The sequence below is a fragment of the Trichophyton benhamiae genome (assembly GCF_000151125.1).
Source record: "Trichophyton benhamiae CBS 112371 chromosome Unknown Abenha-G-c-38a07.r1, whole genome shotgun sequence".
NCBI classification, from domain to species: Eukaryota; Fungi; Ascomycota; class Eurotiomycetes; order Onygenales; family Arthrodermataceae; genus Trichophyton; species Trichophyton benhamiae.
This window is the reverse complement of record NW_003315079.1, coordinates 88,560-114,974: the sequence shown is the minus strand read 5'-3', so window position 1 is coordinate 114,974 and position 26,415 is coordinate 88,560. Positions and strand designations below refer to the sequence as shown.

The 26,415-nt window shown below is 51.3% G+C and overlaps 10 protein-coding genes across 10 annotated transcripts; 4 read left to right on the top strand and 6 right to left on the bottom strand.

The window, feature by feature from the left end:
- Window positions 1-573: 573 nt before the first annotated feature.
- On the top strand, window positions 574-1,110 carry ARB_03528 (uncharacterized protein; the record flags this gene model as incomplete). Its single annotated transcript, XM_003010227.1, has 1 exon — window positions 574-1,110. One exon carries the CDS (start codon window positions 574-576, stop codon window positions 1,108-1,110), a length of 537 nt encoding a protein of 178 aa, XP_003010273.1.
- Window positions 1,111-1,249: 139 nt separating this feature from the next.
- ARB_03527 (uncharacterized protein) lies at window positions 1,250-2,309 on the bottom strand (the record flags this gene model as incomplete). The annotated part of the gene is made up of 3 exons (XM_003010226.1): window positions 1,250-1,383; window positions 1,461-1,785; window positions 1,812-2,309. The coding sequence occupies 3 exons, from the start codon at window positions 2,307-2,309 to the stop codon at window positions 1,250-1,252; spliced, it is 957 nt and encodes a 318-aa protein (XP_003010272.1).
- Window positions 2,310-3,189: 880 nt separating this feature from the next.
- ARB_03526 (uncharacterized protein) lies at window positions 3,190-6,052 on the bottom strand (the record flags this gene model as incomplete). The annotated part of the gene is made up of 2 exons (XM_003010225.1): window positions 3,190-5,529; window positions 5,612-6,052. The coding sequence occupies 2 exons, from the start codon at window positions 6,050-6,052 to the stop codon at window positions 3,190-3,192; spliced, it is 2,781 nt and encodes a 926-aa protein (XP_003010271.1).
- An 852-nt stretch (window positions 6,053-6,904) lies between these two features.
- Window positions 6,905-7,822, bottom strand: ARB_03525 (essential protein Yae1, putative; the record flags this gene model as incomplete). The annotated part of the gene is made up of 1 exon (XM_003010224.1): window positions 6,905-7,822. One exon carries the CDS (start codon window positions 7,820-7,822, stop codon window positions 6,905-6,907), a length of 918 nt encoding a protein of 305 aa, XP_003010270.1.
- A 249-nt stretch (window positions 7,823-8,071) lies between these two features.
- ARB_03524 (MFS transporter Seo1, putative) lies at window positions 8,072-9,320 on the bottom strand (the record flags this gene model as incomplete). Its single annotated transcript, XM_003010223.1, has 2 exons — window positions 8,072-8,968; window positions 9,039-9,320. The coding sequence occupies 2 exons, from the start codon at window positions 9,318-9,320 to the stop codon at window positions 8,072-8,074; spliced, it is 1,179 nt and encodes a 392-aa protein (XP_003010269.1).
- Window positions 9,321-13,441: 4,121 nt separating this feature from the next.
- Window positions 13,442-14,051, bottom strand: ARB_03523 (uncharacterized protein; the record flags this gene model as incomplete). Its single annotated transcript, XM_003010222.1, has 2 exons — window positions 13,442-13,735; window positions 13,896-14,051. The coding sequence occupies 2 exons, from the start codon at window positions 14,049-14,051 to the stop codon at window positions 13,442-13,444; spliced, it is 450 nt and encodes a 149-aa protein (XP_003010268.1).
- Window positions 14,052-15,092: 1,041 nt separating this feature from the next.
- ARB_03522 (protein kinase, putative) lies at window positions 15,093-16,629 on the top strand (the record flags this gene model as incomplete). Its single annotated transcript, XM_003010221.1, has 5 exons — window positions 15,093-15,316; window positions 15,392-15,732; window positions 15,797-16,098; window positions 16,155-16,320; window positions 16,394-16,629. The coding sequence occupies 5 exons, from the start codon at window positions 15,093-15,095 to the stop codon at window positions 16,627-16,629; spliced, it is 1,269 nt and encodes a 422-aa protein (XP_003010267.1).
- Window positions 16,630-17,629: 1,000 nt separating this feature from the next.
- On the top strand, window positions 17,630-18,985 carry ARB_03521 (uncharacterized protein; the record flags this gene model as incomplete). The annotated part of the gene is made up of 4 exons (XM_003010220.1): window positions 17,630-17,973; window positions 17,997-18,373; window positions 18,436-18,728; window positions 18,800-18,985. The coding sequence occupies 4 exons, from the start codon at window positions 17,630-17,632 to the stop codon at window positions 18,983-18,985; spliced, it is 1,200 nt and encodes a 399-aa protein (XP_003010266.1).
- Window positions 18,986-20,523: 1,538 nt separating this feature from the next.
- Window positions 20,524-23,044, top strand: ARB_03520 (uncharacterized protein; the record flags this gene model as incomplete). Its single annotated transcript, XM_003010219.1, has 2 exons — window positions 20,524-20,581; window positions 20,637-23,044. The coding sequence occupies 2 exons, from the start codon at window positions 20,524-20,526 to the stop codon at window positions 23,042-23,044; spliced, it is 2,466 nt and encodes an 821-aa protein (XP_003010265.1).
- A 606-nt stretch (window positions 23,045-23,650) lies between these two features.
- Window positions 23,651-24,562, bottom strand: ARB_03519 (uncharacterized protein; the record flags this gene model as incomplete). The annotated part of the gene is made up of 3 exons (XM_003010218.1): window positions 23,651-23,729; window positions 23,800-24,250; window positions 24,349-24,562. The coding sequence occupies 3 exons, from the start codon at window positions 24,560-24,562 to the stop codon at window positions 23,651-23,653; spliced, it is 744 nt and encodes a 247-aa protein (XP_003010264.1).
- Between the last annotated feature and the right edge of the window lie 1,853 nt (window positions 24,563-26,415).

The following is a 26,415-nucleotide window of genomic DNA, read 5'->3' as shown; positions in this document are numbered from 1 at the left end:
CTCTCAGATTCATATTCTCTTTTTTTCGCCGCGGTACTTGGTACCTGTCTTCTCTTGGTATCTGGTATCTTGTAGAGATACATATTTGCCTGTTATCTGCAGTGTTATTGTTCAGTGACATGACATAGCATCGGTGGAATAACACTGGGGTTAACCCAGGGTCAAAACTGCGTTGCTGCAACGACTTATCAATAATCAATATCAACAACCGTGGAGATATCAATAATATGAATCACGACAGCGAAACCCCGCCTTATAAGCACGACAGAAAAAGAAAGCTGAAGAGGTCGGTGAGCCCAATGAATAGCGCATCCATCCATGGCCCTGGAGGCCAAGAGGCGGCTGGCGGAACCGCGGGCCTCTCTTCCCGCCGCACGCAATTGGCCTCCAGTCTCGCCTGTCACGGCCGCATCTAAGTAGGATCAACCACCACTTCTTCCCGACAACACTGCCGCTGGACATAAACTCGCGAGTTAATCTACTTAAGTATCAATAGTTGACGGAGACGGAGCATACTTGTCATCTACAGCTATGACGGGGAAAAGGGGGACAAGAAAGACAGAGAGGGACGCCATGGTGGACGAAGAGCAGCACGAGCAGACGCCCGCCCATCTCAACCCAGCCAACTTCCCGCAGCGCCTGGCGCATCCAGAGGCCAACATCCGGGTTGAGCTGACCTACAGTCCTCTGGCGCCCTCGGAGTACACAGCTCACGTCCGCTCGCCCCATGCCGGCGCAAACATCCTCTTTCTGGGCACCACACGGTCCTCCTTTGCGGACAGGCCGGTTGCGCGGCTGGCGTACTCGAGCTATGCGCCCATGGCCCTCGAGACTATGATGGCTATCGCCAGGGAGTCTACTTCCAAACATGGCCTGACGGGTGTCAGCATTGCCCACAGACTCGGCGAGGTGGCTGTTGGAGAGGAGAGCATCGTGGTCGCGGTGAGTGCGGCACATCGAGGGCCGGCCTGGCGGGCGGCAGAGGAGATCCTAGAGAAGTGCAAGGAGAAGGTCGAGATATGGAAGAGAGAAGACTTTGCCGATGACAGCTCGTCTGCCGAGTGGAGGGCCAACCGAGACCGGGACGCGGATGGAAAGCCGGCCCAGTAGTTAAACGATTTCTTGGAGGGATAGGCCTGTTTACATGTTGCTATTATTACATCTATCGTATATATATCGGGCTATACGGAGTATAGTATTGTACAGGAGGAGGGAGACTTGTCTTGTCCTTTTTGCTTTAATTTCCTCACTACTTCCTACTGGGAGTCACATCCAGGGGCTTGCCAGCCCTCTTCCAGTCTCCAATATGGTCCAGGATGACCTTTGATGCCGTCTGGGGTGTGTCCTGCCGTCCGATACACTCGACAAAATCGCCTTCAGGATCTACAATGCTCTTGTTGTTAGTATGTTCTTCTTCTTATCCTTCGGTAAAGAGTGGTGGTGACAGGGGATATGCTAACCCATTAGGTAGAAATATATGCTGTGGTCAACCAGGTAGTCCTCGCCGGGCTTGATGTTCTGCGGAGTGCTAAAGTAGACCCGATACTGGCGACAGACATCCTTGACTTGCTCGTACGTGCCCGTCAGGCCGATGATGTCCTTGTGGAACTCGTTCAGGTACCCTCTTAGCACCTCTGGGCTGTCTCGGGCCGGGTCACAGGTGATAAAGACCGGGCGCATCACCTCCTGCCCGTTCGACCTAGCCCGTACCTCGTCGATGATCTCGGCCATCTTGTCAAGCTCGTCCGGGCATATGTCAGGGCAGTGTGTGAAACCAAAATAGACCTGTTTCGTCAGTCTCATGTGCTTACTTGTGTTTGTTTCCGAGCGTGAGTGTAGATAGTAGTCTTCCTTACAAAGCTGTATTTACCCTTGAGATTCTCCTCCGTGAAGGTCTCTCCATTGAGATCCTTGAGCACAAACGGCCCGCCTACTCGAGGCTTCCCAACGCCTTTGCTCATCTCCACGATCCGTTCTCGCTCCAGCCGTGCCTTTTCATACTGGAAATAGACAATCATGCCAGCTCCGGTGAGCACGAAGAGAACCGCCGACTTCCATGAGAACGGTCCCGTAGAAGAGCGCGCCTTGAGTTGTTCGATGGTCTTGGCCGGCCGCACCGTGGATGTAGAAAAGGCATTGGATCTGTCCGGACGAGCCTGTCTGCTTAGAGGCCGCAGCGAGTGTCTCGCCGTCTCTGCTGTTCGTGATAGCAGCTGGCTGTATTGTCTGATCTGGTAGGGCCTGTGGGCGCATTGCTGGGCCGCCCGTAACGACGGCGGCAGCATCGACGACATGGAAGCAGACGCCATCTCTGCTGCTTTTCCGTGTCTCTCTTCTTCTTCCTTTCTTCCTCTTTATCACCTTATCACCCTTTTCTCTATCCTTCCTCTCGTTCGCAAGTTTCGTTTCGTTTTCTTCCAATCGCTGCGGGAAGTTCGTGAATTGAACAGGTCGCTTAGGTAATGGCAGTCAATATATCACGTGATGGGAATACGGGCCGAAATTTTGCCGATATAAAAATGAGGGTAGGTCCCCGTCGGGTGACGATCTAGATACCTACAATAGAACCTTGGAAGCTAGGTAGTATGCAATAGAGAAAGCAAGCCTACGGACGTGTTCTGTTTTAACTCCCCAAGTAATGCGATTCATGCCTATCTATGCTATGCTGATGCTGGAGCGAGAAAAGGGGGGTCCATCGTCTGGCTGTCTAGAGGATCAACCAAAAATTTCCAGGAAGTAGTTGGCTACTGAATGAGGATACCAGATGCCGGTCAGGGGCGTGTAAAAAGCATGAGGAAATGATAGGAAGCTGGAAAGAGAGAGAGAGCGTAAGCGGTAGCTAATTGGTACATAATAGGAATACCGGGGCATAAGCAAAGCAAGAAAGGGGGTTATTTCTAGCAAGAGGGCGTGGATAAGATAGACATCAAACATACCAAAGTATGAAAAATAAAAGGACGGAAAAAATAGGAAATCAAGATATAATAAGGAGGAGAAAACGCCGGACTCCGCGGATATTAGGTATGGGATGGTCATTCTGGAGCGTATTAAGACGTATTAGGTCTGCTGGAGGGCTTTCTTTTAGAACATTAGAACTGGCAAAAAAAAAAAGACGTGAGACAGACATAAGATAGGAAAGCACATAGGAGATGGGACATAGGAGACGGCATTAAGATGGTAAAGCGCTGGCTATTGCATGTTTCGACTGGTCTGGCTGGCACGGCTGGGGCTGGTACGACTTCGCTCGTCCTCCTCCAGTACGTCGCTGAGGCGGGTCGGATGGCGATGCCGGGGAGTGACCGAGTCCCACCCTGAACCGCCAACTCCCCAACCGGATCCACTGTAGTCGACTGGGGCGGGATAGCCGATGTGACTGTCGTCCGCAGAGCTGGTGCCTGCTCCTGGGGAGCCATGGGGCCCGGAGCCATAGGTAACATAGTTGTCAAACGGCTCTGTGGTGTAGTCGTCACTATCATCGGACATGGCGCGAGGGTAGGAGAGTTGACGTCCGTCAGAGACATGCTGAGTACCGCCGCCGTTTGTGACGGCGATAGGAGCAGTAAGAGAAGCAGCACCGCCGACAGTGGTTGTAGGGGCGCGGCCGTCTTCGGATAGGTCATTGCCGACGCCTGCTTGGGCACCTCCGTGGATGGCCTGGCGGTTATGCTGGTAGAAGTGGCCTCGACCGCTTTCAGTCTGGCGAGGAGGCTGGGGAGCTTCAGGGACAACGGGGGGGTTTCCTGCTTCAATAAAGGGGTCTGCGTCGTGTCCATCGTCATCATACCCAGTTGACTCAGTCGTCTCCAGCAAGGGGCGTTGCTGGGACTGGCCTCCCATTGAGGTCGCGCTAGGGCCGCCCGGATAAGGGCCCTCCCTAGTGGGGGGACGGTTGGCGGTGCTGGTGTGTCTGCTGGGGACGGACTGTAGCATCGGTACGACCTGGACGCCGCCAACGATCGTGGGCTCGCCATTCCTGAGCGAGATGGTACGGTCTCGCTCTTCCTGCTCTCTGCGGCCGAGCTCTTCCCAGGCTCGCCGGGCCTCGTCTCGGGAGATCTGCAGTTCGCGCCGGACTTCCCTGGCCAGCTCCTGGGCCTTGGCCTTGTCGCTCTCGGCCTGCTTAAGGGCGGCTATGGCGTCAGCACGGGCCTGGCGCTCAGAGCTGAGCATACGCTCGAGCTCTGCGCGCACCTCTTGAGCCCTTTCCTGTTCGGCGCGGGTGTCGAAGAACCAGCGCTGGAACTTGCGTTCAGATGATGCTCGGAGACGCTGCAGCTCGACGACTGCGTGGAACAGGTTAGCACCGGCAGCAGAGAGGTCGGTAACCTGTCGAGACATTTGCTGGCTGAGCGGATCCTTGCTGAGTTCCTCGTTGTTCTGCTCCAGACGACGGATCCAGTAGCTTGTCAGGCCCTCCCAGTGCGAAGAGAGCATCTCCCACCGTTCAAAGGCGTGAGGAAATGCAGCTTTACCCCTAGATGGTTGTTGTTGTTGTTGCTGATGCTGCTGCTGTGGTTGGTGCTGAGGCTCCTGCTGGCCACCTGGTGCAGGTTGACTGGCCTGTGGTTTGGATGAGCTGTCTGGTAGCTGTTGTTGTTGTTGTTGCTGCTGTGAACCACTGGCCATTTTGGCCGCCTGTGAGGTGTTCGGCCGCTGTCTGGCAGGCTTTTGCGTGTCGTCAGCAACGATCCGGACGGTATCTTGCCTGCCACTCTGCCTTGGGCCAGAATCCTGGGAGACTGTGATGATTGGGGCCGACTGATGTACCTGAGCCTGAGCCTGAGCCTGGGCCTGGGCCTGGGCCTGAGCTTGGAGTTGTAGCTGCGCCTGCTTCTGTAGCTGCTCCTCTCTCAGTTTGGCCTCCTGCTCGGCCTTGAGCTGGGCTCGTTCACGCTCCCGCCGCCGTCTCATGATATCGGTTGGGGTGCGGACACCGCTGGGAGCATGGGTGGCACCCGTAGTGCTGGGTGCAGGTACAGACAGAGGCTGCTGCCCGGGCCCCATCCCGTTCCTACCGGCGGCAACGGCTACACCGTTGTTGTTGTGGTGATGCTGGCTGCTGCGGCCGTTGGCAACATCTGCTGGTGCGGTCTCGAAGAGCTCCGACATGGACGCGTTGAGCTCGGCCGGGTCTGCAGTAAAGGGATAAGGGGTGCGGATGGCCTCTTCAAGCACCCAGAGGATGGCCGAAGTGGTGCTGGGGGAGACCCTGATGCTCTGCGCCGGCCAGTACGAGGACGCAGTGCCTTGACGAGTGCTACCCTGACGAGCTCCCTGCCGCGAGTCCTGCCGTGGGCCCTCCTGCTGGGTATCCTCGAGCCTCTGCTCTATAGAATCAAGGGTAAGCTGCCGGCGTGGTGTCGGTCTCTGCTGTGTCTGCTGTGTCTGCTGTGTCTGCTGTGTCTGCTGGGTGTGAGGGTGTTTCTGGTCGGGCGAAGGGCTCTGGCCGGCGGTCTTGAGCAGGGCAGCTCGTCTCTGGTGGCGTCGCTGGCGCTGCCTTGATGGCCGGGCAGAGGTAGATATCGTAGACTGGTCGTGGCGGTCGTTGGTCTCGTCAAGGCGGGTGGAAGCAGAAGGCGACACGGCGGGAAACACGGGCTGCAGCGCGGACGTCAACGTGAAAGCCGGCGAGTCGGGCTGCGTCTCGGGCAGGGAAGAAGGTCAATTGGTCTCTGCTGCTCCGGCTTCGTGGCTTGCTCTCTCTGGTGTCCTCCGGCGCTGCGGGAGTGGAGGACGTAGTAGATGTTGCTGCTGCTGCTGGCTGTAGGGGGGGATGCTGGAGGTCAACGCCAGCAGACAAGGGACCAAGGTCGGGACGTCGAACAGAGAAAAGAAAAGGTCGACGGAAGACAGGAAAGAAAAGAAGCAGAAGAAGCAGAAGAAGAAGAAGAAGAGGAAGCAGAATCAAGAGACGGACGAAGCTGGTTTGTCTCCTGCAGCGGCGGCTTGCTGGCGCTGGCGCTGGCGGTGGCTGGTCAAATCGCAGCCAGCAGACGCAAAAAGCAGCAAAAAAGGATGGCTGGTCAGCAAGTCGCCTCTGCGCAGCAGACATTGAACAGCGCAAGATCGAACTAATAATAAAGACATCAAAAGACATCAAATAGCTAGAGACAGCGAGCAGCCCTTTTTTTTCTTTTATTTTTTTTTTTTTTCCCTTCCTCTATTTTTTATTATTTATTGGTTTTTGCTTCTTCTCGTCCTTGTCCTGTCCGGTTTTTACATGGCAGAGTGCGCTCGCATCGACGGCGCACCACAGCTAAAACGAGATTAGTTTTACCAACAGTCGCTCGCAAGTGCTGGCGGTAAGCAAATGAAGAGCCGTCGGGCGGGCCCAGGGTCGACTCGCATGCCTCGATGCGCTGGCACGCCTGGTCTGGGGAGGGGAGGGGAGGGGGCTGGGAGGCCGGGAGGCTCGAGATGGCTGACGCAGGGCAAAGGACGAGGCGAAGATGCGTCCTCTAAATACATGCGAAGTCGTCCTGGAGTAAGATAAGAGACCTCATGCGCCACTGTGGGCCAGCAGTCGTGTACGGAGTACTCTTATAGATCAACGGTGCAGAGTACGGGGTGAGGCCCAGAGGCAGTGGGAGACAGGCCTGAAGTACGGAGTACTGCCCACCCATCACCAGCACATCCATCCATTCGGTTGGCTACAGAGAAATGGGAGATGGGAGACGAGAGGGAGATGAGAGGATTGTGCGGTCCCGTCGTTGATCTGGTTCTGGCCGAGGGGGAGACGTAGGACAGCAGGCTCTGCTCGCTGCAAATCCTCCTGCGCTGCTCTCCAATATGATTATCGTTAAGTATATATCACCCACACCACCCGCACCGGAGTACCGGCAAGCAGCCAGCCACAGCCAGGATGTACATACTTATATATATGTCCACGGCGTGTGTTTCCCCTTCAGCGTAGCTCAGCAAGCAATATCCGGACCCTATCTTCCCACCGTGTAACGGCCGTGTCCCCAGCTTGTCCCAGTCGGCTATAGGGATTACCACGGTCCTCTCCCTCGCCCTCTTCCCCCCTTTCCACTTCCTTTACCGTTCCTTGCTCCTCCAGACTAAAGATCCGTTCCAGCACCAGCTCCCTCTTTGCCGTTTCGAAGAGCGCCGTCACCCTGGCCCGGCTGGCAGCCCGGCTGTCCTTATCCTCTGCTTCTTTTTCACTACCACCACCACTACTAGACAGCGCCTTAACCAGGCCTTCTAGCACGCCCAACACTATTCCCACTCGGACTCCCAGCTCTGCTCCAACGGGGTAGCCTTTGTCGAACCCCCGCTGCACATGCTCGCCCTTGGCCGCCGTCACCCCGTCGCGGTACCCGGCTGTGACATGCTGTCGCCGCAGCGAGGGTAGATCCGATGGCTCAGCGAGAGACGGCACCGTGTCCTCACCAGCCCTTCTACCAAGCATGTCCCCATCTTCGTCTGCAGCCGATGCTGCCGTCGTTTCTGCTGCTGTTCGTGGCGGAGACGAGCCAAAGACGTCGTCCAGCCCGTTCGAGGCCATGTCCGCCAGCCTGCCCGCTTCTTCGCCTGGAGATGGTGAGCTCATCGACGTCGACGGCGACAGGGGCGAGGGCAGAGGCTGCTCGTCTGCTGAACCTGCAGTGTCAACCGAGCTCGCCGTCATCCTCTCTTCTTCCACCTTTTTGTTCCGTTTCTTCTCTTCCTCTTTTTTGTCTTGTATATACTCCGTATATATTTTTTTCAATCCATCTTTTATATCCATCAAACGAGCAATCGATAACGGAAGATTAGGCTGATGACTAAGCTCCAAGTGGTTGAAGACTTGAACTTTGAGTTTGGGATTTAGAGCCATCCTATTGGCCAATGCTGACATACTATAACGTGACCATGAATAAACTGTGCACAGCTCTGCTGATTCATCAGGATTGGTCCCTTTTTACCCTCCTGAGCATCAACGGATATCAAAAAGTGATGCAGATATTAGATGCAAGCTTACTTTACTTTGCCGTCTAGTCAAGAGTATATCTTGGAAATGAGTTAGTATTCTGCGATGATGGTGGACTGATGAGAGAACGAGCGGGTGAAGGACCCAAGATAGGGGTCAGCTATCTTTGCACTGGCTGTCCTGCTTCTCAACCGTCTGCTGACTGTCTACCATCTGCTTCCCCTCTCGCCAGGACATATACATCACAAATCCAGTCCATATTGCCATGGCTATCGAACATGCTATCATAGCATACATGCCGGACTGCATCTGGTTAGTTCGAAAATATCCAGGGAATAAACTAGCAGGAATGTTGTTAAGACGTACTCTGAAATAAGGAGCATCACTGGCGGGATAGAAGACAATGCTCCACCAGGCGTTGATGACGTTACTGCCCATGTTCATGCCTGCAATTACAACACTGCGCCAGGCATCGTCTTTGTACCGCATCACGTCGTTGGCCCAGGCAAAGAAGGTGGCCTGGCATGCATAGACCGAGCCAGCCCAGTAGTATGCTGCAAAAATGGTGGCTGTCGATGAGCCGGGAGCCAGGATCATGGCAGAGGTAACTACACCGGTGATGCCGATCCAATAGCCCACAAGATACCGTTTCCCGCCGAGAAAGTCTGTGAGTGTGGCCCAGATGAGGGTCGAGACGATGCCAACGGCAGGGATGCCGGACGGGTAGTTGTTGTTCTGCGCGACTGTGTACTTGATGGTCGGATGAGATTTCATGTACAGGGCCAGAAGGGAGTTCGTTGAGAAGGACTCGGTCTCTCCTGCAATTACCCAGAGAATCACAAATCCGTACAGATGCCAGGTTGAGAAAACCCGCTTGGCCAGGGCAAAGTTGATCTTCGTGTGCTCGGCATCATCATCACTCGGCGACGGCAGCCTGGCTACGGCTAGTTCCTTGTCTGCAGCAGTAAGGTAAGGGGCACGAGTCGTCCTGGGGGTATCCGGAAATAGAAAAAACCCATACACAGCAATTGGGATGGTGATAAGCCCATCAATCTATTGACCATCATCATTAATTAGTATTTGGCCAAGGTGAATATCAGGAGTCTGGACAGGTGCAACATACTATGAAGAGCCATCTCCAGCCTGGCAAACCACCCTTCATATGCAAGGATGAATTGATACCAGTCTGGATGAAGCCGCCGAACATTGTTCCCGCGAGGCCAGATGCGGTGAAGATACCGGAGCGTTTCCCCAACTCTCGTTCCGTATACCAAGAGCCCAGAATATAGTGCGTTCCTACAAAAGTAGAGGACTCGGCTAGACCGAGGAAGAAACGGATGGCCATGATTCCCTGTGGATTGTGAACACCAGCAGTAGCCATGGTGAGCCCACCCCATATCACCATCATGCCCGGTAGGAAATACCGTGGCTTAAAACGGTAAAGGGCCAGGTTAGATGGTACCTGACCGAGCACATATCTAATTGGGAGTATAACCATTAGTTGACTTGTCCACATATGACCATTGGCAAACCGTACCCAACAGTAAAGATGGTATTGATAAGATTGAACTGTTTCCCATGGAAGTCTAGGTCTTCTTTCATTCCAGAGACGTAGGCATTCGCCAGGTTACTTCTGTCCAGCTATTCGTCAGTTAGACTTTGCTCGCTCCTGGGTGGACAACTAGGAAAACACCTACATAGTTTGCAAAGTACATCAGACAGCAAAAGCTGAGGATGAAGAAGTCTAGTTTGCGCAAGAGACGGGACTCTCCTGGCCTGCCCTCGGGCCCGCGTAGATAATCAATAAACCTGTTACCCATTCTGGTGGCCTTGCAGTGGACGATTTCAACTAAATGGGGTGACGGTGACAGCCAGAGCTGTGATCACCTCTTTATAGGTATCCCTGTCCAGGCTAGATGCCGCTGTAACTGGGGTAAACCTCGTATAGGTGGCCCCGGCCAACTACCTGTTCGCAGTCCTCGGCAGTATGGCTGAGCTACCGGCTTGTTGGGAGGTCGTGATATTGTATTCTCCTCTCCTTCAGCCGAGGACGAACTAGTTAGCACCGCAGACGGCCGCTAATCGCTGGTGAGGAGTAGATGTTCGGCGGATGTCTTGGTCTGCCATGTAAACCATCGGCCCGACAGCTATATAGCAATGCCCACGGTACTATCCAGCCATGATTCCACCAGCATCACCCAGTAGGAGAAATCTCATCGCCCGCTCCTGGTTTCTCCGGGGCTGAACTGGAGGCCGCGAGCGTCTCGAGGGAAGTTAGGTTAAGGTTTGCTGACAAACTAACTAGTTAGTTAATCAAACGTTAATTTGAGTCACTTCAACGTCTACGGAGTACAATAATGTTATTACAAGGCCATCCTTCGCACTCGGATTATGAACGATGTCTCTTTTTTCGATAGATCAATGCCTTCACTGGTTAGCTAGTTAATTAATTAGCTATCTCGCTCATTCACTGGCAAATCACCTTTTTCACTGATCCACCACTCAGCACCGACATGGCCACAACAAATTGGACCGGGAGCTTGTTGGACGTCTTATCAGCAAGGAATGATACTTCTTTTTGTCCGTCTTCCAGCCCTATTTTGGGCGCTGCTATGGTATCAAACCGCTGGACAAAAAGGAAAGTCCCTAACTGGCTGCAGAGATAGTCGTTATATCATTGACATATCATCACCAAAGCAACCGAGCCATGTGATGCAGCGCATATTATACCCTTTCCCTTTTGTTCTCAGTCAAAGCTCAGCAGGGGCCTCTTCTGGGAAGCAATCAGATGGTTTTGGAAGGAGGACGAAATAAACCAATTCCACCAGCTTATTAACCAGATTCCCGAAGAATATATCATGTTCACAAGTACTGGGACAGCCAGCTTTTTGTTTTGGAGCCGGTGCAGCTCTCGGACGATCGCAAAACGCTGCAACTTACATTCCATTGGCTTCAGCCCTCCATGACTCCATTCATGACACAACCATTAACGGGATATGCGAGCCACCGATAATGCCTGGCAATCTGTTCTCGGGGGGTCGTCCGTCAGCGGATTCCGAAACGCCGAATATACGATTATATGACTGCCAAACAGACGCCCGAATTCCGTCTGGGCATGTCATCACTCTACACACCGAGGGCTAAGTAAACAGCCCCTTGCCGAATATTGAACTATTTCACTTACAATGGTTAATGCATCGAGTTTTGTCACTCGCAGCTGCGGGGGCAGGTTATTTTCTGGATGATGACTTCGATAACTCTGACGAGTATGATGATTACAGTAAGAGAATCCCTTCGAAAGCCGGGTGACTCTGAAGATGAGTCAATTTCCCTAGAGGAGTTCGCCGATGCCCTCCGGCCCAATATTGAAGCGGCCTGCCACTGTTCTCCAGCCGTTTTGATGTCTGTTTTGTGCCTTCGCCAAGGCTCCAGTCTGAATCAAACAAGAGCACGGCTCTCTTCTATTTTATCCTCTGCTTTAACATGGATAGCATAGCATGTATTTTTAGAGGCTCACACAGCCCACTCCCTCAAGTCCTATAAGCTACGCGACAAACTTCGTCGCCTCGACCACGCTCGCTCGCTGCGCAACTCTTTACCTCCCAAATCTGACCCTCCTCCTCTTCTCACGAATGAGACTGAAGACGACACAGCCAACCGCGTTGCCAGGGGCCCTGCGTACCCGCGCGTCTTCCTATTTAGTCGTGGGCAAGTTATGAAGACCACAGGCCGACTTTTAGTATTACTCATTGAATTTAGCAAGAGACGTACCTTTGATTTTCTAATTGGCAGCCCTGCCTTGGGTCTTGGTACCCGTCTATCTATCCTGACCTATTTACCTTGATTACCTTTAATGGAGGAGGGTCTGTACCACTGGGTTAGGTGTCCTTGGAACGTGTATTATGTACTGAGAACTGGTTAATAAAGCTATATAGTATAGAATCTATATTCAGAAGCAACAATGTTCCTCTTGCGAAATATCTCACTCTTCCCCCCATCTATAAGTACTAGGCGCCCATCAGAATCAAGTTTATTAGCAGGAATGGTTGAGCGGAGGTAATCAGTTGATACTGGAGGTACGTCTCTTACCCAGGAGGGTATAAGGAAGGGGTTATAAGGTGGGTAAGGGTCACTACCACTCTGGCGATATATATGATCACCATTCCTCCGCATACCAAGACTTAACCGCCAGTTTAACGCCAGTACTAACGCCTCTGCAATACAGGCAAGGATAGCATAGCGAAGAGGGTCAGGATCAGCTGGGTCTGGTATATATTGAGGCTCCCAGGAACTCCGATTTTGATACCAAAAGTACTCCGTTTCATAGCCAATAACAACGAAGAATTCTTCCCCCGCCATTATAGCTTCGTAGAGACGGTATAAAGAGCGGAGGGGGGTGTCTCGAGAGCGCCAGATAGGTATATCTTGTAGGTTTTTAATATCTCCCTCAATACGTCTCTTCCAGCACAGTGATGGTTCTTTGATCAGGGTGCTTGGCGAGAGAGGTTCCGGAACAGGGAACGACCAAGTTAGAGAGGTTGTAGGTAGGCAAAGTCGAAGCAGTGAGAGAAAAGGCCGCTTGTTGTGATGGCTAAGCCGGGTAATACTACCGCGGAGTCGGAGGGGCGAGGTAAGACGTAGCAGCCTGTATTTCATCCGCAGCCACCAGGTCACCTTTTTCCGGGCCCGCGGCCTGGTAGCAGGGCGTGCTTCGGCCATATCACACCGACACTGCCTATAGCCTCCTTTTTGTCAGCTCCAAAGCACAGTATTGCTGCCGCTATAGGGGGTTGTGCTGATATTTCCTACCTGCTAGCGGCCTCTAATCAACGTTTGGTGTGCTGGCTGCCTGGCTAGCTAGTGAGCGCTCCTTGGTCTTTCGTATCCTGTCTTGCTAGCTGCCAGTCCCCCATTCTCTCGACAGGGACGACGTTGGATGCTTCGTTGTCGGTCCTCATCGTCGGTGAAGACGAGCAGTGCGTTTTGAGCTTTTTTGGCCTGACCGAGGATCGACAGCGGGCCGGAGCCTCCACCGACGGCCAGACATTTCTCCGCTCCGCCACAGGTTGCCCAGCATGGGGTCCATAGGTCCAATTGATAGCGGGTAATTATACTCTTGATGCGACAGACTGGAGCTGAAAGTTGGCTGGAGAAAGATGGCTTCAAGGGAACTCGCTATCGAAGACACATGGTTTGCGGAGGGGCTGGGGGATAGGGACTGGATTAATAAAATTAGCCTATCAATTAAAGACAGCCTTTGTGATCCAGGAAGATGGCCTAAAAGGGAGGTAGGCCCAGAGCCTTACTTTGTATTACAGAATTACCACTTATTCTCGGTGTCACGATAAACCAAACTCGCTAACCAACGTTTGGAAAACTAAGAAGTCGATAAAATTAACAAGGTAACGGCGCTACAAGAGACCAGAAAGCAATCGGAGCGCACACAATATTTCAACACAAATCTGGGTTAGGCAGCGCTTAACCATTTTATCGACAAAATCTCATTTGTGGAACTTCAGGCCCCATTCATTGCTCCGGCCCTTTCCCTTGGCCAGTGGCCGATTTGGCTGCCTCTGCCTCCGTTTCTTCTGGAGTTGTGTCGATGAATCCCGGGATACCAGCCTTCCTGATCTGCTCCATATATTTTCCGAAATCTCCCTTGCGGGAGGGGAAGAATTTGAAGGTCCCGTCAAAATGCACATGGATGCTGCCGATACGGTCCTTTGAATTTTCAGTCGTCAGGAGGCCAACGGTGATCACTGGAAATGGGTCCTTTGGATCGTTGCTCGATTTGTGGGCTCTGCCACCCCTGGGAATAATCTGTTAGTGGCATGCGGAGTTATATAACATGTATCAATGGGCAAAAATACTGGACGTCCGCCACTTTTATTCGGGGGTCCTATGTGTGGGCAGTTGCTGTTAGCCGCGTCTCTGGGCCTCCGTTCATAACGACTGACGTGCGTGCTAACACGATACTCACAGCTTTCTCGATATCGTCGGTTATCCTCATCACCATTGACTGCCAGTGTCCTCCGTCCAGGCCATTCTGATGCAACATAGCCTCAAAGCCAGATCCCCTGAAGGTAATGGACCTGTACGCGCTAGTGCTGAACGCTTTTGTACCAAGGGTATTCATCCTGGGCGGCGGGTCGGATACTGAACGGTGTGTCCTCAATAAGTCTGGGAGGTTTAGGGTATCAACGAAATCAAGCTGAGGGGTCAAGTATGCCTACACGCGGGCTCACTGTCCGTCGTTACTGTCCGTCGTTTGATTGATGAGAACACCTGAACAATTTCGAGGACCACTGACTGGCTTTTATGCCTAAATCAAACCCATGCTTACGCGCCGGGACCACTTGCACCTGCATGTCACCCCCTCTCCATCCTTGCAGGGCTAGTAACTACGCCGTTGGCCAGTTGGCAAGAGGTGGGTGTGGAGTGCAAAGTCATTCTCAGTTTGGCTTGCAAATTCCATATCCAATCGAGAAGGAGAAGAAAGGGGAGTTTCTGACGATAGCCGCCGTATTTGGAGGCGCATCCCCCTTAGGCTTACCATACTCCCCTGCTCCTCCGGGCACTACCTGGAAATAGTAGCAGGTGAAACACGGAAACGCTGGTCCGCAAAATCAGGCCTGCCTAAAAAGTAGAGGGCATGTCGTCTGGGCTGCTATTTTAACGTTCCCATACGTAGCTACATTGGGCACCAGCGGTTGGAAAACTGCGACCATTGGTCGTATGTATATAGTTAATCCTTCTCAACATCCGACAGTGGACAGGCGGCGGCTAACAGTAGTCAGTTATTGATACTATTATTTGTCGCATAAATAAATGTAACTTGTTAGTTAAACCGCGAAAAATGAGTGGGTGACTCCACCAGGTGTGTAAGCAAGCCTTGGTGCGATCACGGGTAGTTAGTTAGTGCCTCACCACCGTCCTGGATGAACATCACCAACGCGAAGTCGAGACGACAATCGCACGTCCACAACCACCAACCATCATGAGGCTGGTGCGTGCTGGATGCTCGCTTGGAACGCTGGTCCCCGTCCCTCGTGGCCCCCGAGCGGCTTCCTTGGGCTTCCCAGCTCGCCCTCGACAGCGGTATCAACCACCAGCACCAGCATCAGCAGAAACACTAGCACGACGAAGTCGCGGCACTGCGGTTGTTCATCGACGTGCGATGGCTACCATGGCCGCAGCCCCTTTGAACCCTCGCCGTTTCCCGGTGTCCGGGTTCACCGAACTTGATCCCGCAGTACCTATTGAAGAGGAGTTGCTGCCGGACTACATTGCAGAAATGTATTATCCCGTACGTATCGGAGAAGTGCTCAATGGCAGATATCAGGTTGTCTGCAAGCTTGGATATGGAACAACTTCCACAGTATGGCTTGCTCGCGACCTCCGGTAAGGAAACAACTTTGGCTACCGACAGACAGACAGACAGACAGAAGAAACAGACATCTAACATGCAAGTCTTAGGAACGCGGACGATGGCTTCACCTATGTTGCATTGAAGATATATGTCAACAGATATATCAAACGTGACGAGACAGCCATCTATGATCGGATCCATGCTGCATCCAATGTGGAAAGACATCCGGGCTGCCGGTTTGTTCGTAAACTGCTGACGTCCTTCGATATACAAGGACCACACGGGAAACACCTCTGCGTTGTTCACCAGGCACTTGGAATGAGCATGGATCAGCTTTTGCGATGCTTTCCTCGACGATCTATTCCAATGGACTCAATGAAGCGATGTCTCCGCCAGTTCCTTATCACACTGGACTTTCTACATACCGAGGCCGGAATCATACACACTGGTTAGCCGTGGCAGCCCGTCATCACATTTTTGCTGCTCAAAGTGCTAAATCCTGACCTTCTCAGATCTCCAATCTAAGAATCTGCTCCTTCCCGTTGATGATGTTTCGACTTTCAAGGAGATGGAGGAAGATGAATGCAAGAATCCATCTCCGAGAAAAGTCCTAAGGGATCGCTCCATTTACAGCATGCGTAGGCTGCCTCTTCCGAACGGAGGGCTGCCCTTGATCTGTGATTTTGGAGAGGCCAGGGTGATGAACGAGGAGGGACATACTGACGATATCATGCCCGATATCTACAGGGCCCCCGAGGTCGTTATGCACATGAGATGGAATGTAAAGGTTGATATCTGGAGCGTTGCGATGGTGGTAAGTCACATCACCTCAGTGATCTCTTCCTCTCTAGCTAAATAATCTGTCTGAAGGCCTGGGATCTTGTTGCTCCCCACCCCATGTTCAACCGTCAGCACCCAGAGACTGGAGAACCTGATGATAGGTATCTCATTGCGCAGTTCGCCGCTATCCTGGGCCCACCACCTGTCGAATTCTGGAGCCAGAGCAAACTATGTCAGGCCTTTTGGGATGAAAATGGTTTGTCGACTTCTACAACAACAAATCTCATTTTCTCTCCCTATATATACTGACGAAATCATATTCGGAACAGGGAACTGGAAAAATGTGGTTCCTCTCCCAGAGATATCTCTCGAGGGGCTAGCTGCAGATATTGAGGGTGAAGATGTGCCAGGCTTCCTACGCTTTCTGCGGAGGATCCTTCGCTGGCTCCCCGAGCAGCGTCCGACGACCGAGGAGCTGATCTACGATCCATGGTTGCTAGCGGGCCTTGGAAGTGGAATCCAGGGACAAATCAAAGCTGACAAAGACCCTCTGCCTGTGAGCTGAAGTTAATGGGCAGCTGCGTAATTACTTAGGAACACACTCTGCCCTAGAATGGTGGCTTGCTGTATCTTGACGATTTCATAGGTCCCTGAGCAGCAGTAGTGGAACCGAGTTTGCTAACCTGCGCCTGTCAGTGATCAATAGAATTAGCGTGCATAGCAGCATGTTGACAAAAAAAGCTCAAACTAACCCTATCATCCCTTGTTCATCTACAGTTCAAAATATTCCCCTTGCCAACCCTTGGCTCGTTGTTGCACCATGAATGCCAGGCTCTACCCACTACCGCCATCCACGAAACCTATTCTAGTGGTGCCTTTGAGAAACCTCTGCGATAGCGCCTCTTGAATAACCTTGGACTTGGGGGCTATTCAATAGTTTGGCTAGTCCTTGACACTCGGTTGAATCGCTACGTTGCTGTCAAAGTTGCGCACGAGTCGAAGGTTCTCCGGTGCCTCTTAGTAGTACCACAACCGTTATCTTTATCATCGTACTGGTGTGGCGTATGTATTTTGAGGAATTACTTCCTGGGCCCAGACGCTAAGAGGGTGTTTGATGAGCTGAAGATAACCACTGTTCCCGTTTAGGAGCAGAAATTGTAGCTACTTGATGTCCAATTAAGCCCATTCGTATGGTGCAATCTAGTGTTAATATTGCTGTTTCCATGATAGATAGAAACGAGTCAGACAAAGGTGAGAATAGCTAATAGACACTTATCGTTCAAAAGTTAACTAAGTAATAGAGCTGAACATGGGAATTAAATCAGCTTTTAGTCGAGCCTGGGTCGCCCTACTGAGAAGCACATCCCCCCCTGCATAGTTAATGTGGTGATCGTAAACAAGCCCCTGGAAATGAAACTAGGGAGAAAGAAAGAAGCCTCACCATCTCATCATCCCCCCCAGCCCAACCCTCCTCCGTCCGCACCGCACCTACACATTCCGTGTTGCCGCCGATTATCTCACAGCGTACTTTTGTCCCAACCCTTTTTTTTTTGGCGACGATCATTATGTCTGGAGTTCCTTTTCGGCTACCTGCTGGTATTATTATGTCCCGGCTCCTCGCATTGCCAAATACCCTCCGTGTCTTGATGCCCATTCCCCTATTCCACCCTGGGCCAGCAGCAATCAGGACCATGGCTTCGGCATCTCACGCACCTCCACGCAGATTCCCTTCGTCGGAGTTTGTGACTATTGATCCAAAGCTGAAGGTAGAGGAGGAGGAACTGCCCTCCTATGTGCCAGGAGACTTTTACCCAGTTACGATTGGTGAGGTCTTCATCGAGAGATACCAAGTAGTGACTAAACTTGGCTTTGGTATATCGTCTACAGTGTGGCTTTGCCGGGACCTTGTGTTAGTACCTTAGTATTTCCCAGAATATACTATATGCGGGCATGCGGTGACTTCAAGATGACCAACTTTCCTGTTAGGAGTCATCGATATCTATCTCTCAAAGTATGCACTTCACACAAACGGCAAAATAATGAGATTTCCATTTGCAACCATCTCAAGGCAAGCAACATCGAACACCCCGGAACACCGTTTGTTCGCATGATACTTGATTCTTTCAATATCATGGGTCCAACGGGGAACCAACACCAGTGCTTGCTTTACAAACCACTTGGGATGAGCTACACAGCATTCCTTGACATGTTTCCCGGCAAGCAGATGCCTGAGACCCTAGTTCAAAGGAGCATGCAGTTGATACTCTTGGGGCTAGACTATCTACATAAAGCCAAGGTTGTCCACACAGGTATGCTTTTATTATCTGGTACATAAAATGCACATTTGGGCCCCAAGGACTGACCTTTCTAGACATATCTACAAATAACATCCTCCAAGGGATCACTGATCTTACAGCCCTTTCTGAAATTGAAGATGGTGAAGCCAACCAGCCAATCGCTAGAAAGGTTCTTGATGATCGCACGATCTTTGTCTCGCGACCCATGCCGATAAATACGGGATTACCTGTTCTCTGTGACTTCGGTGACGCGCGCATCGGTGACAAGCACAAGGGTGATATTATGCCAGGGATTTACAGGGCCCCGGAGGTTATTCTGGATATGGAATGGGATTCTAAAGTGGATATTTGGGCAGCCGGCCTCACAGTAAGGGGATTATCTCTACCAAAACATTCTGCGCATATATATATGAGGTGGGACTAATTTCATTGTTCAAGACCTGGGATCTCCTCGAAACGGGAACTCTTTTTTTCGCAAGAAAAGACGGCCTACTGAATGATGAACAGCACCTAGCTGAGATGGTGTCACTTCTTGGGCCTCCGCCTCTCGAGTTCATAAGACGAAGCAGCAAATGCCTTCAGTACTGGGATGAAAACGGTATGATCATAACCCAGCAATTGTAAAGTGCCTTGTAAAGCTAACAAGTGTTGTCCATAGCCAACTGGAAAGGATCTATTCCTATCCCGGAGCAATCTTTTGAGATACGCGAGCGGAGCCTGGAAGGGGATGGCCGTACTATGTTCTTACATTTCCTACGATCAACGCTCACATGGTTACCTGAAGAAAGGCTTCCGGCCGAAGATCTGGCACGGCACGCATTTCTTATGCAGCCCCTTCTGGCTGCAGGCGGACCCAAGCAGCATTCTTGATGATCTGTTTGGATAACTTGGTTATTAAGTGTATGGTTTATACACACTTGTCACCTGTATGTCATTCCCGAGGACCAATGGCAAGCAGCAGCAATATCCCCAAGGCCCGGTTCGTCTGATTTGTCAGTTAAGTACTATATTTCCCCCCTTGGTAGTGAGCTAATCATGTTAACTAATTACTTCGTCAGGTCGACTAGTCATTATACAGTTGCGTAGAGCCTCGGGTTCAGCTATGGGTGTTGCAGCTCTTGTAGTTTCACCTTGCATTTTGTTATGCAGGGATGAAGGAGGGGAGGAACCAAATACGGATTACTCTACGCAACTCCTAACTGGGATTCAGAAGCTGAAAGATTCAGACAATTGCCATGAATATCACAAAGAGCGTGGGAAACACATGTCCTAAGCTATATTGTGTCTCTCCCTTATCAAATCGGCTTTTTTCTACTACGGGTCTACGCCACAGATCTAGGTGTAAGTAGCTCGGAGTAACTATGGAGGACTTGGTCTTTTCTGTTTGCCTCCACGGAACAAATAAATCATGATACACTCCGTAACGCCAGCCTAATCTTTGGCTATTGCAGTTAGTATATCATCCCAATGCCGTCTCCCAGGCTCCATTCCTATGAAAGGCGCTCCCGTCAGATATCTACTTAACATCATGCCCGCCGCAGTGAAAAAGCCTGAAAAAAAGAAAGTTTGAAGGTTGAAGGTTGGAGGTCTTTAAGTTATTAGTCAGCAATTAAACTTCTTAGTTAACTAAAACAAACCAATAAAAATTTGCCAACTTTAACTCCGCACGCTCAAGAATATTTGATTCGCTGGCTGTGTAAGTAACAAAGTGATTTGTCATCATATGTATATTACTAAGCAAGTTCGGCCCGAGTGAAAAAGTAAAAAACAACAACTTCGACTTGTAAAAAAAGAGCGACGACGAGGAAGAGAAGATGGAAAAGAGAAACAAAAGGGACAAGCTGGAGTGACAGTCACAGTAACACGATGAAACACGGGGAGAACCTGAGCTGAAACAATCCAGCAAAGGAGGAGTGATGATACGATGTCGACGTTGTGCTGGAGAGGCCCAAAAGAAGAGGCTGGGGCCTGCAGCGGCGGCCACTCCCAGCCTCCCACATCACCGCGCCAGCCAGCCAGACGGGGACACAACTCCCAACCACCCGCCGCCTCATAAGGACAACGATGGCGAGGATAAGAAGTCGGCGGGCCCAGTCACTCTCTTGCCTCTTCTTCCTCTTCACCGTCTAGCCCCCCCCCAATAACCCATAATCAAACCCACTATGCAGCGTCACCAGCAGCAGCACCCACTTGAGACGCCTCGGTTGAAGGTCGTTGGCAGTAAGTCGGCCATTATACCTCTATAAGTAAGCTCATATACTGATTAATTGCCCAGGTAGCCAGCCGAAGCTGGTTCACACGCCCTCCCAGCAGTCAATTGCTGCTTCGGACGACTATTACTCCTTCTCAGACCTGACCTCTCACTCCAGCGCCAGTAGAGTCACTGTGGTCCCCTACCAAACAGCTTCCTCTCGACATCCTTCTCCAGACCGTCGACAGACACAGGCAGAGATACAACCACAGACAGAGACACAACCACAGGCAGAGACACAACCACAGGCAGAGACAGATACGCAGGCACGAGATACGCCCCTACCGGCTAGAGTTGTCAACATGAGCTCCGCAGCTCGAGCAGAGAACGGCACGCCGACTCCAGCTATGGATGACTCACCTTACATTCGCTTTGCCATTGACCAGTTGACCAGAGATGAGGAACTTACGGGCCATGGACGCCATGGATCGCTAGCCACCTCTGCTGACTATCCTGTTGAGCGCCTTGTTCCTGACGAGGGACTCGGTTACTACACCAACACCACAGCAACCAACAAAATCCACAAAGATGACCATACACGGAACACACATACAAATGTCAAAAAGGAAATTAATGACCATACTAACAATAATGATAATGATAATGATAATGACAAAATGGGAAGCTCGCCAAAGACCGGAATCCTCCTGGCTGTCGATCCCCCAATCAACGCGCCGCTCACTTTTGTTCCCTACGTTCTTCGACCGGTACTGCTCGGCCCTGTTATCCTCCTCACTCTCGGTATGGCCGCAGCCCTCGCTTTCATCAATATCTGGTCTTCGAGAAACGATGGAATGACCGCATATGTCTACTTTGGCGGCTCGGAATACTTTTTGTTTGAGTTCCTGCCTCAGATAATCGGCATGTTGTTCGTTCTGTGGATCTTTGTCCTGCAAGCGGCTGTCTACCGCATAGCTCCTCTCTCGGGTATAGCCCGCGCTCAGACGGCGAGGGACACCACGTTCCAGCGGCTGTCCATGCTGCCTAGAAACTTTGTTCTGCCAGATCTCTCACACTTCACCTATGGCGAGCCCGTCGTAGGTGTCTGTCTGCTCGTTTTCTGGTGCGTCGATTGGTTTACTGTGCCTCTCCTCAGCTGCCTATTCCAACCTCGCTTCTATGGCACTCTCCAAGATGGCGGTTTCCGCTGGGTCAGCGTTCAGGGAGTTGGCTGGACGCTCTTCTCCCTCTACTCCATTCTTGCCCTGGCTTTGCTCGCCCTGCTGGCCCGCTTTGGTTTTGGCACCAGTGGTCTCCAGTGGGACCCCGTAAGCCTGGCAGACGTCATCCCATTTATCCAACGATCAAATGTGCTGCACGACTTTGACCAGTCAGAGGTCACTCCTAATGTAGCGGGCCATCTTCCTCCCAGAAAATTGCGATTAGGCTATTGGAAATCTTCTGCAGCTCCCGGGGATAGTTTCTACGCCTTGGGTCAGGAGGCCGCACCATTGAAGAGAGTATCTTCGGTGGACCGCCTGCTGGAAAAGGGCCATAGCCACAGAAGAAGCAACAGCACCAGCAGTAACCACAACATCGATTCCATTGACCTTGAGCGACAGGACCTTCACAGCAAGGACTCCTTCGAAAGAAGCCTACACTCACCCTTCTTCCGCTATAGATGGGTACCCTGGTTCCTCAAAGATACTTTTATTGTCGTCTGGATTGTCATTTCCCTCGTTCTGCTGATCGCTTTCATTACCGTCAGCTTCGTCAACCGCCCGTTGGAGCGAGGTTTCTTGCCTCTTCTACCAACTCTCCCGTCTGCGTCCGGCTTCTCTTCCTCCAATTTTCTCTTCAGCTTCATCCCGGCCATGCTCGCAAACTTCCTCTTCCTTGCCTGGCAGCCCATTGACGTCTATTTCCGCGCCGCCCAGGCCTACGCTGACCTTTCCTCCCCGCGCGGCGCCTTTGCAGAAAAATCTCTCTTGCTCTCTTACAATGCCTGTCTGCCTCTTGAAGCCACCTTCCACGCTCTCGTTGCCGGCCACTACAAGGTAGCCTATATCTCCTTTATAAGCGTCGCCTCCCTCGCTCTGCCCATCCTCGCCGGCGGTGTCTTCATGGCGCGCTTCTACGCCGAGCTTGAGCAGGTGCGCATCTCCTCTTACTTCCCGGCTTATTATACCCTCATTGGGTTTGCCATCCTATATGCCTTTTCCTTCTTAGCTATCTGGCCCAGGCGCAAACGCTACCTCCCTCATCCTCTGTACACGTACGCCGACACCGTCAGCTTTCTTTATCAAAGCCCCTTGCTCGTTGATAAGATCTTCCGCACCCCCCAAACAAAGACGGATCTTATCACTCGAACTATCGTCGCGCCGCCTGGTGAGAGCCACAAGGCACTGTATGCCTTCGGTCTCTTCTATGGCCAAGACGGTAAAAGCCATCTTGGCATTGACCGCCTGAGAAGACTTGAGGGAGACGCTTAGAAACCGACTCTTCCCTGCTCTTCCATTTCCCAGTTTAGACTTTTCCCCCATTTCGGATGGATAACAGCATGGAGTTACTGGTGTATAATGGTTTATTATGTTTTAATGAGCGTTCTCGCTATGAGACTATACTAATGATTTTAAAGACAAAAGTGAACGAGAAAATGATGAGATATGTATTTTAGACAAACTTGATACCAAAATTATGAACCCTTTTCTCTGACGAGACAGGCGCCTGCATCAGTTTCATCTAAGTAGATATTTTCCTCCCGGTTTCAGACTCATGACTCCGTATGTAAATCATAATTAAATCCAACATTCATCCATATAACAAAAGGTAAGGAGCCAACGATAGGATGAGTAAATGCATGATCAATGATCTTCGCCAGGCATAAGCGGCTGTTTGTGAACAGCAGTATAGGATGTGTCAGCGGAAGACAAGGGGAGCGAGTCAACAAATTTAGTAGCCACAAAATCGCTTCTCATCTGGGGAAAGCAGTCCCCTGCATGAAAGACGGTCATGAGCAGAGCAGCGATTAGACATAGGCTATTTACCGGATTAGACATGCCACAACCAGTACGTGGTATTTACAAAGGGGACACAACTTACAAGGACTCAAGGACAACGAAGGAGACCTCATCCTGCATAATCTCGTTTCTCCAGCCACCAACCATTTCGGCAATTCTAGTAAAGTTAGAGTCAGCCGTCATCTACATAAGTACTTAAACCAGTCTGACGTTAGAAAGAAACATACCTGTAAACACATCGGATGAATATGAATAGGAAGGCAACGGTTGTACTTCCAAGAAATAGTTTGAACTTCCTGCTACCCCAGAGCTGTTTTGCCGTTGGATTGGCACCGTGCCTCCTCTCACTCCTGAGTCTCCAGAAGAAATGTGCGACAAGGAAACCAAAGACAGTTAGCGTAAAGACCTGCCAGACAATACCGGCAATCATAACATTAGTACCGGCATCCTGCTGAGCCTTGTTCTGCTTTGCGGTAGCCGCAAGACCACCCCCGATACCTTGGAGCGTGAGCGAGAGCAGATCGACGCCGATGAAGATCCAGGTATAAAAACGGGGTTTGAGGAGAGACAAGTTCGGTCCCAGCGCCAGACAGAGATGTTTAAGAGTAAGGTAGATGGCTGCACTAAAGAATGCGGGAGCCATGATGAGGGTGGTGATTTGCATCTGGAAGCCGGTCGCTGAGAATGGGTTGTCATGCAGTATTATTCGACCGACGTAACCTGCCAGTATCTGGTTAACGCGAAGATTTTGACTGATGAATATAGCCTAGACAAACCAATTGCTTCACCCAGACAGCCAACAGTCATGGCAAAGCTGTAGGTGTAGGTCTTGTACTTGAAAGTCTGCCATCCTTGGACGAGCATGAGAATGCCAAAGACAATGACCAGAGCAGCGTTGATCGGCCGGTTGGGATAGTATCCGTAGATCGAGGCCTCAACGGGACACTGGGCCGTCACCTCAGTGCAAGTTAGGGGGCTTCCGCCTTCCATCGTAATATTGACTAGCTATCAGTAACTGATAAATTTTCTGGTACGGAGTATGGGACACGATTCTATGTGCAAGGGTATCAAAGTATAGACCTAGATATGAAAGAGAGTCGGGCTGCGAGAAGGCATAGTATTTAAATATCTCCTAGGCCAAACTGATCCTTCAATTTTGTAAGTCAAAAGGCCGTAATCAGTTTATGTCAACTTCCAGGCTGAGCTGCACTGGCGGCAGCCAGGCAATACAACGGGACCCCTGGCTGAACCCTGCGGCTTGGAAGGGGAGGCATGGCAGCCATGCATTGGAAATCCAGTGTCACACCGCTCGCACGGGTAACCGAATGCATTTAAATATCAGTTGGACACGGGCTGATCAGGCTTGACAGCCGATTCCCCAGGGATATATACGCACAGAGGTCACGCAAGACCACCCACTATATGCCTGAGAAGTGACCAACACACGGCAGAGACTCTCCGTTTCATCCTCCTGAGCAATCTAATGTCTAACATTCCTTCAGGCTAGGGTTAATCGTTAACTCGTCACTCAGGCTGGCGGCCAAGCTGCAGGGTGATTAACTCATGGGGCGGGATGACGCAAAGCGTTCGTTTACGTCCGTACAAAACGGAGATATATTTGAAGCCGCCCGTAAGGCGTCAGACACGGCGGCCATTTATTAAAATATGGTATAACAATACGGAGTGAGTGTTATCCAACGTTTCATCGCAAGAATAATGGTTAGCTAGATAAGCCATGTAGTCAAGCTACTTATGTTAAGAATAGCTTGAGTATTTGGCGGTCGGCGATTTGGATTTAGCCATGGCACTTCTTTCTGCTTTTCGTAGTGGACGCTTTGTACCGGTAGTTCCTCTACTTTGTATTCCCTACTCGTCCGAAGGCAAATATATCTTGGTACCCGTTCATAACGCCAGTTGAGAGCGCGTCTTGAATCGTTTTGCCTCCCCGATATGGCCGTCGCGTCAAGCGATTAGTTACCATCTTTCTCTCGGCAGGTGAGCTTACATCAACCGGCCCGTCGTTGTCACTCCCGTAGAAGCCATGCTCTTTGAAGCGAGCCCCGAGGCCTTGCCGCCTTGCCTCGCGGCCCTTGCTTGGTGAGGGTGGCTGTCGTTGTTCTGCTCCCAGAGAGGTTGGCATTCGGGTGCAAACTAGGTTTATCCGCGTGCGGGAGCTCCCTGTCGCGAGCTAAGCCTCTTTAGGTTAGTCAGCTCACGAGATGGGTCTTGGCAAAACCCTCGTGATGACTTCAGCCTCAACTTCGACCTCAACGCGTCAAACACCACAACTTCGTCCTTTTCGAGCAGTCAAATCGCCGGCTTAACATGGAGCTCTGCTGTTAAAAGGAGTTACACAACATTAACGATACCATCTTATTCCTTTGTCCGTGGGCTAAGCAGAGGCTCGCTGCGGTTCGGTAGATCTGGCCACCGCTATGTTTTGCTCGATCCGCTCATTCCATGCCCTGGGCAGCTGCAACAGATATATGGCCTTGGGCTACGGTGGTACTCCGTAAGTTTTTCTGTTGCTGGCTAACTAGTTACTATAATAGGCCATGTCAACAAAAGTTATCCAGTACCTCCACCTCCACGTTTCAAACACCCTGGAATGTTTAACTGAAAAGGAGGATACTATCTAGGCGGCTATGGCGCAAGAGTTTTGGCCTCCACACGTTGAGAATTATAACGCATACCTAAGCTCTTGGCAAATACTGCTAGAGAAGATGGAACAAGGACCAAGCTTGATTATTAAGTAATAAAATTGATCGAAAAGAATATACCCAAAAGGAGATCGAGGCCGTCTATACCACACTCGGTCCTGTTTCAGAGATATGACCTAGTGC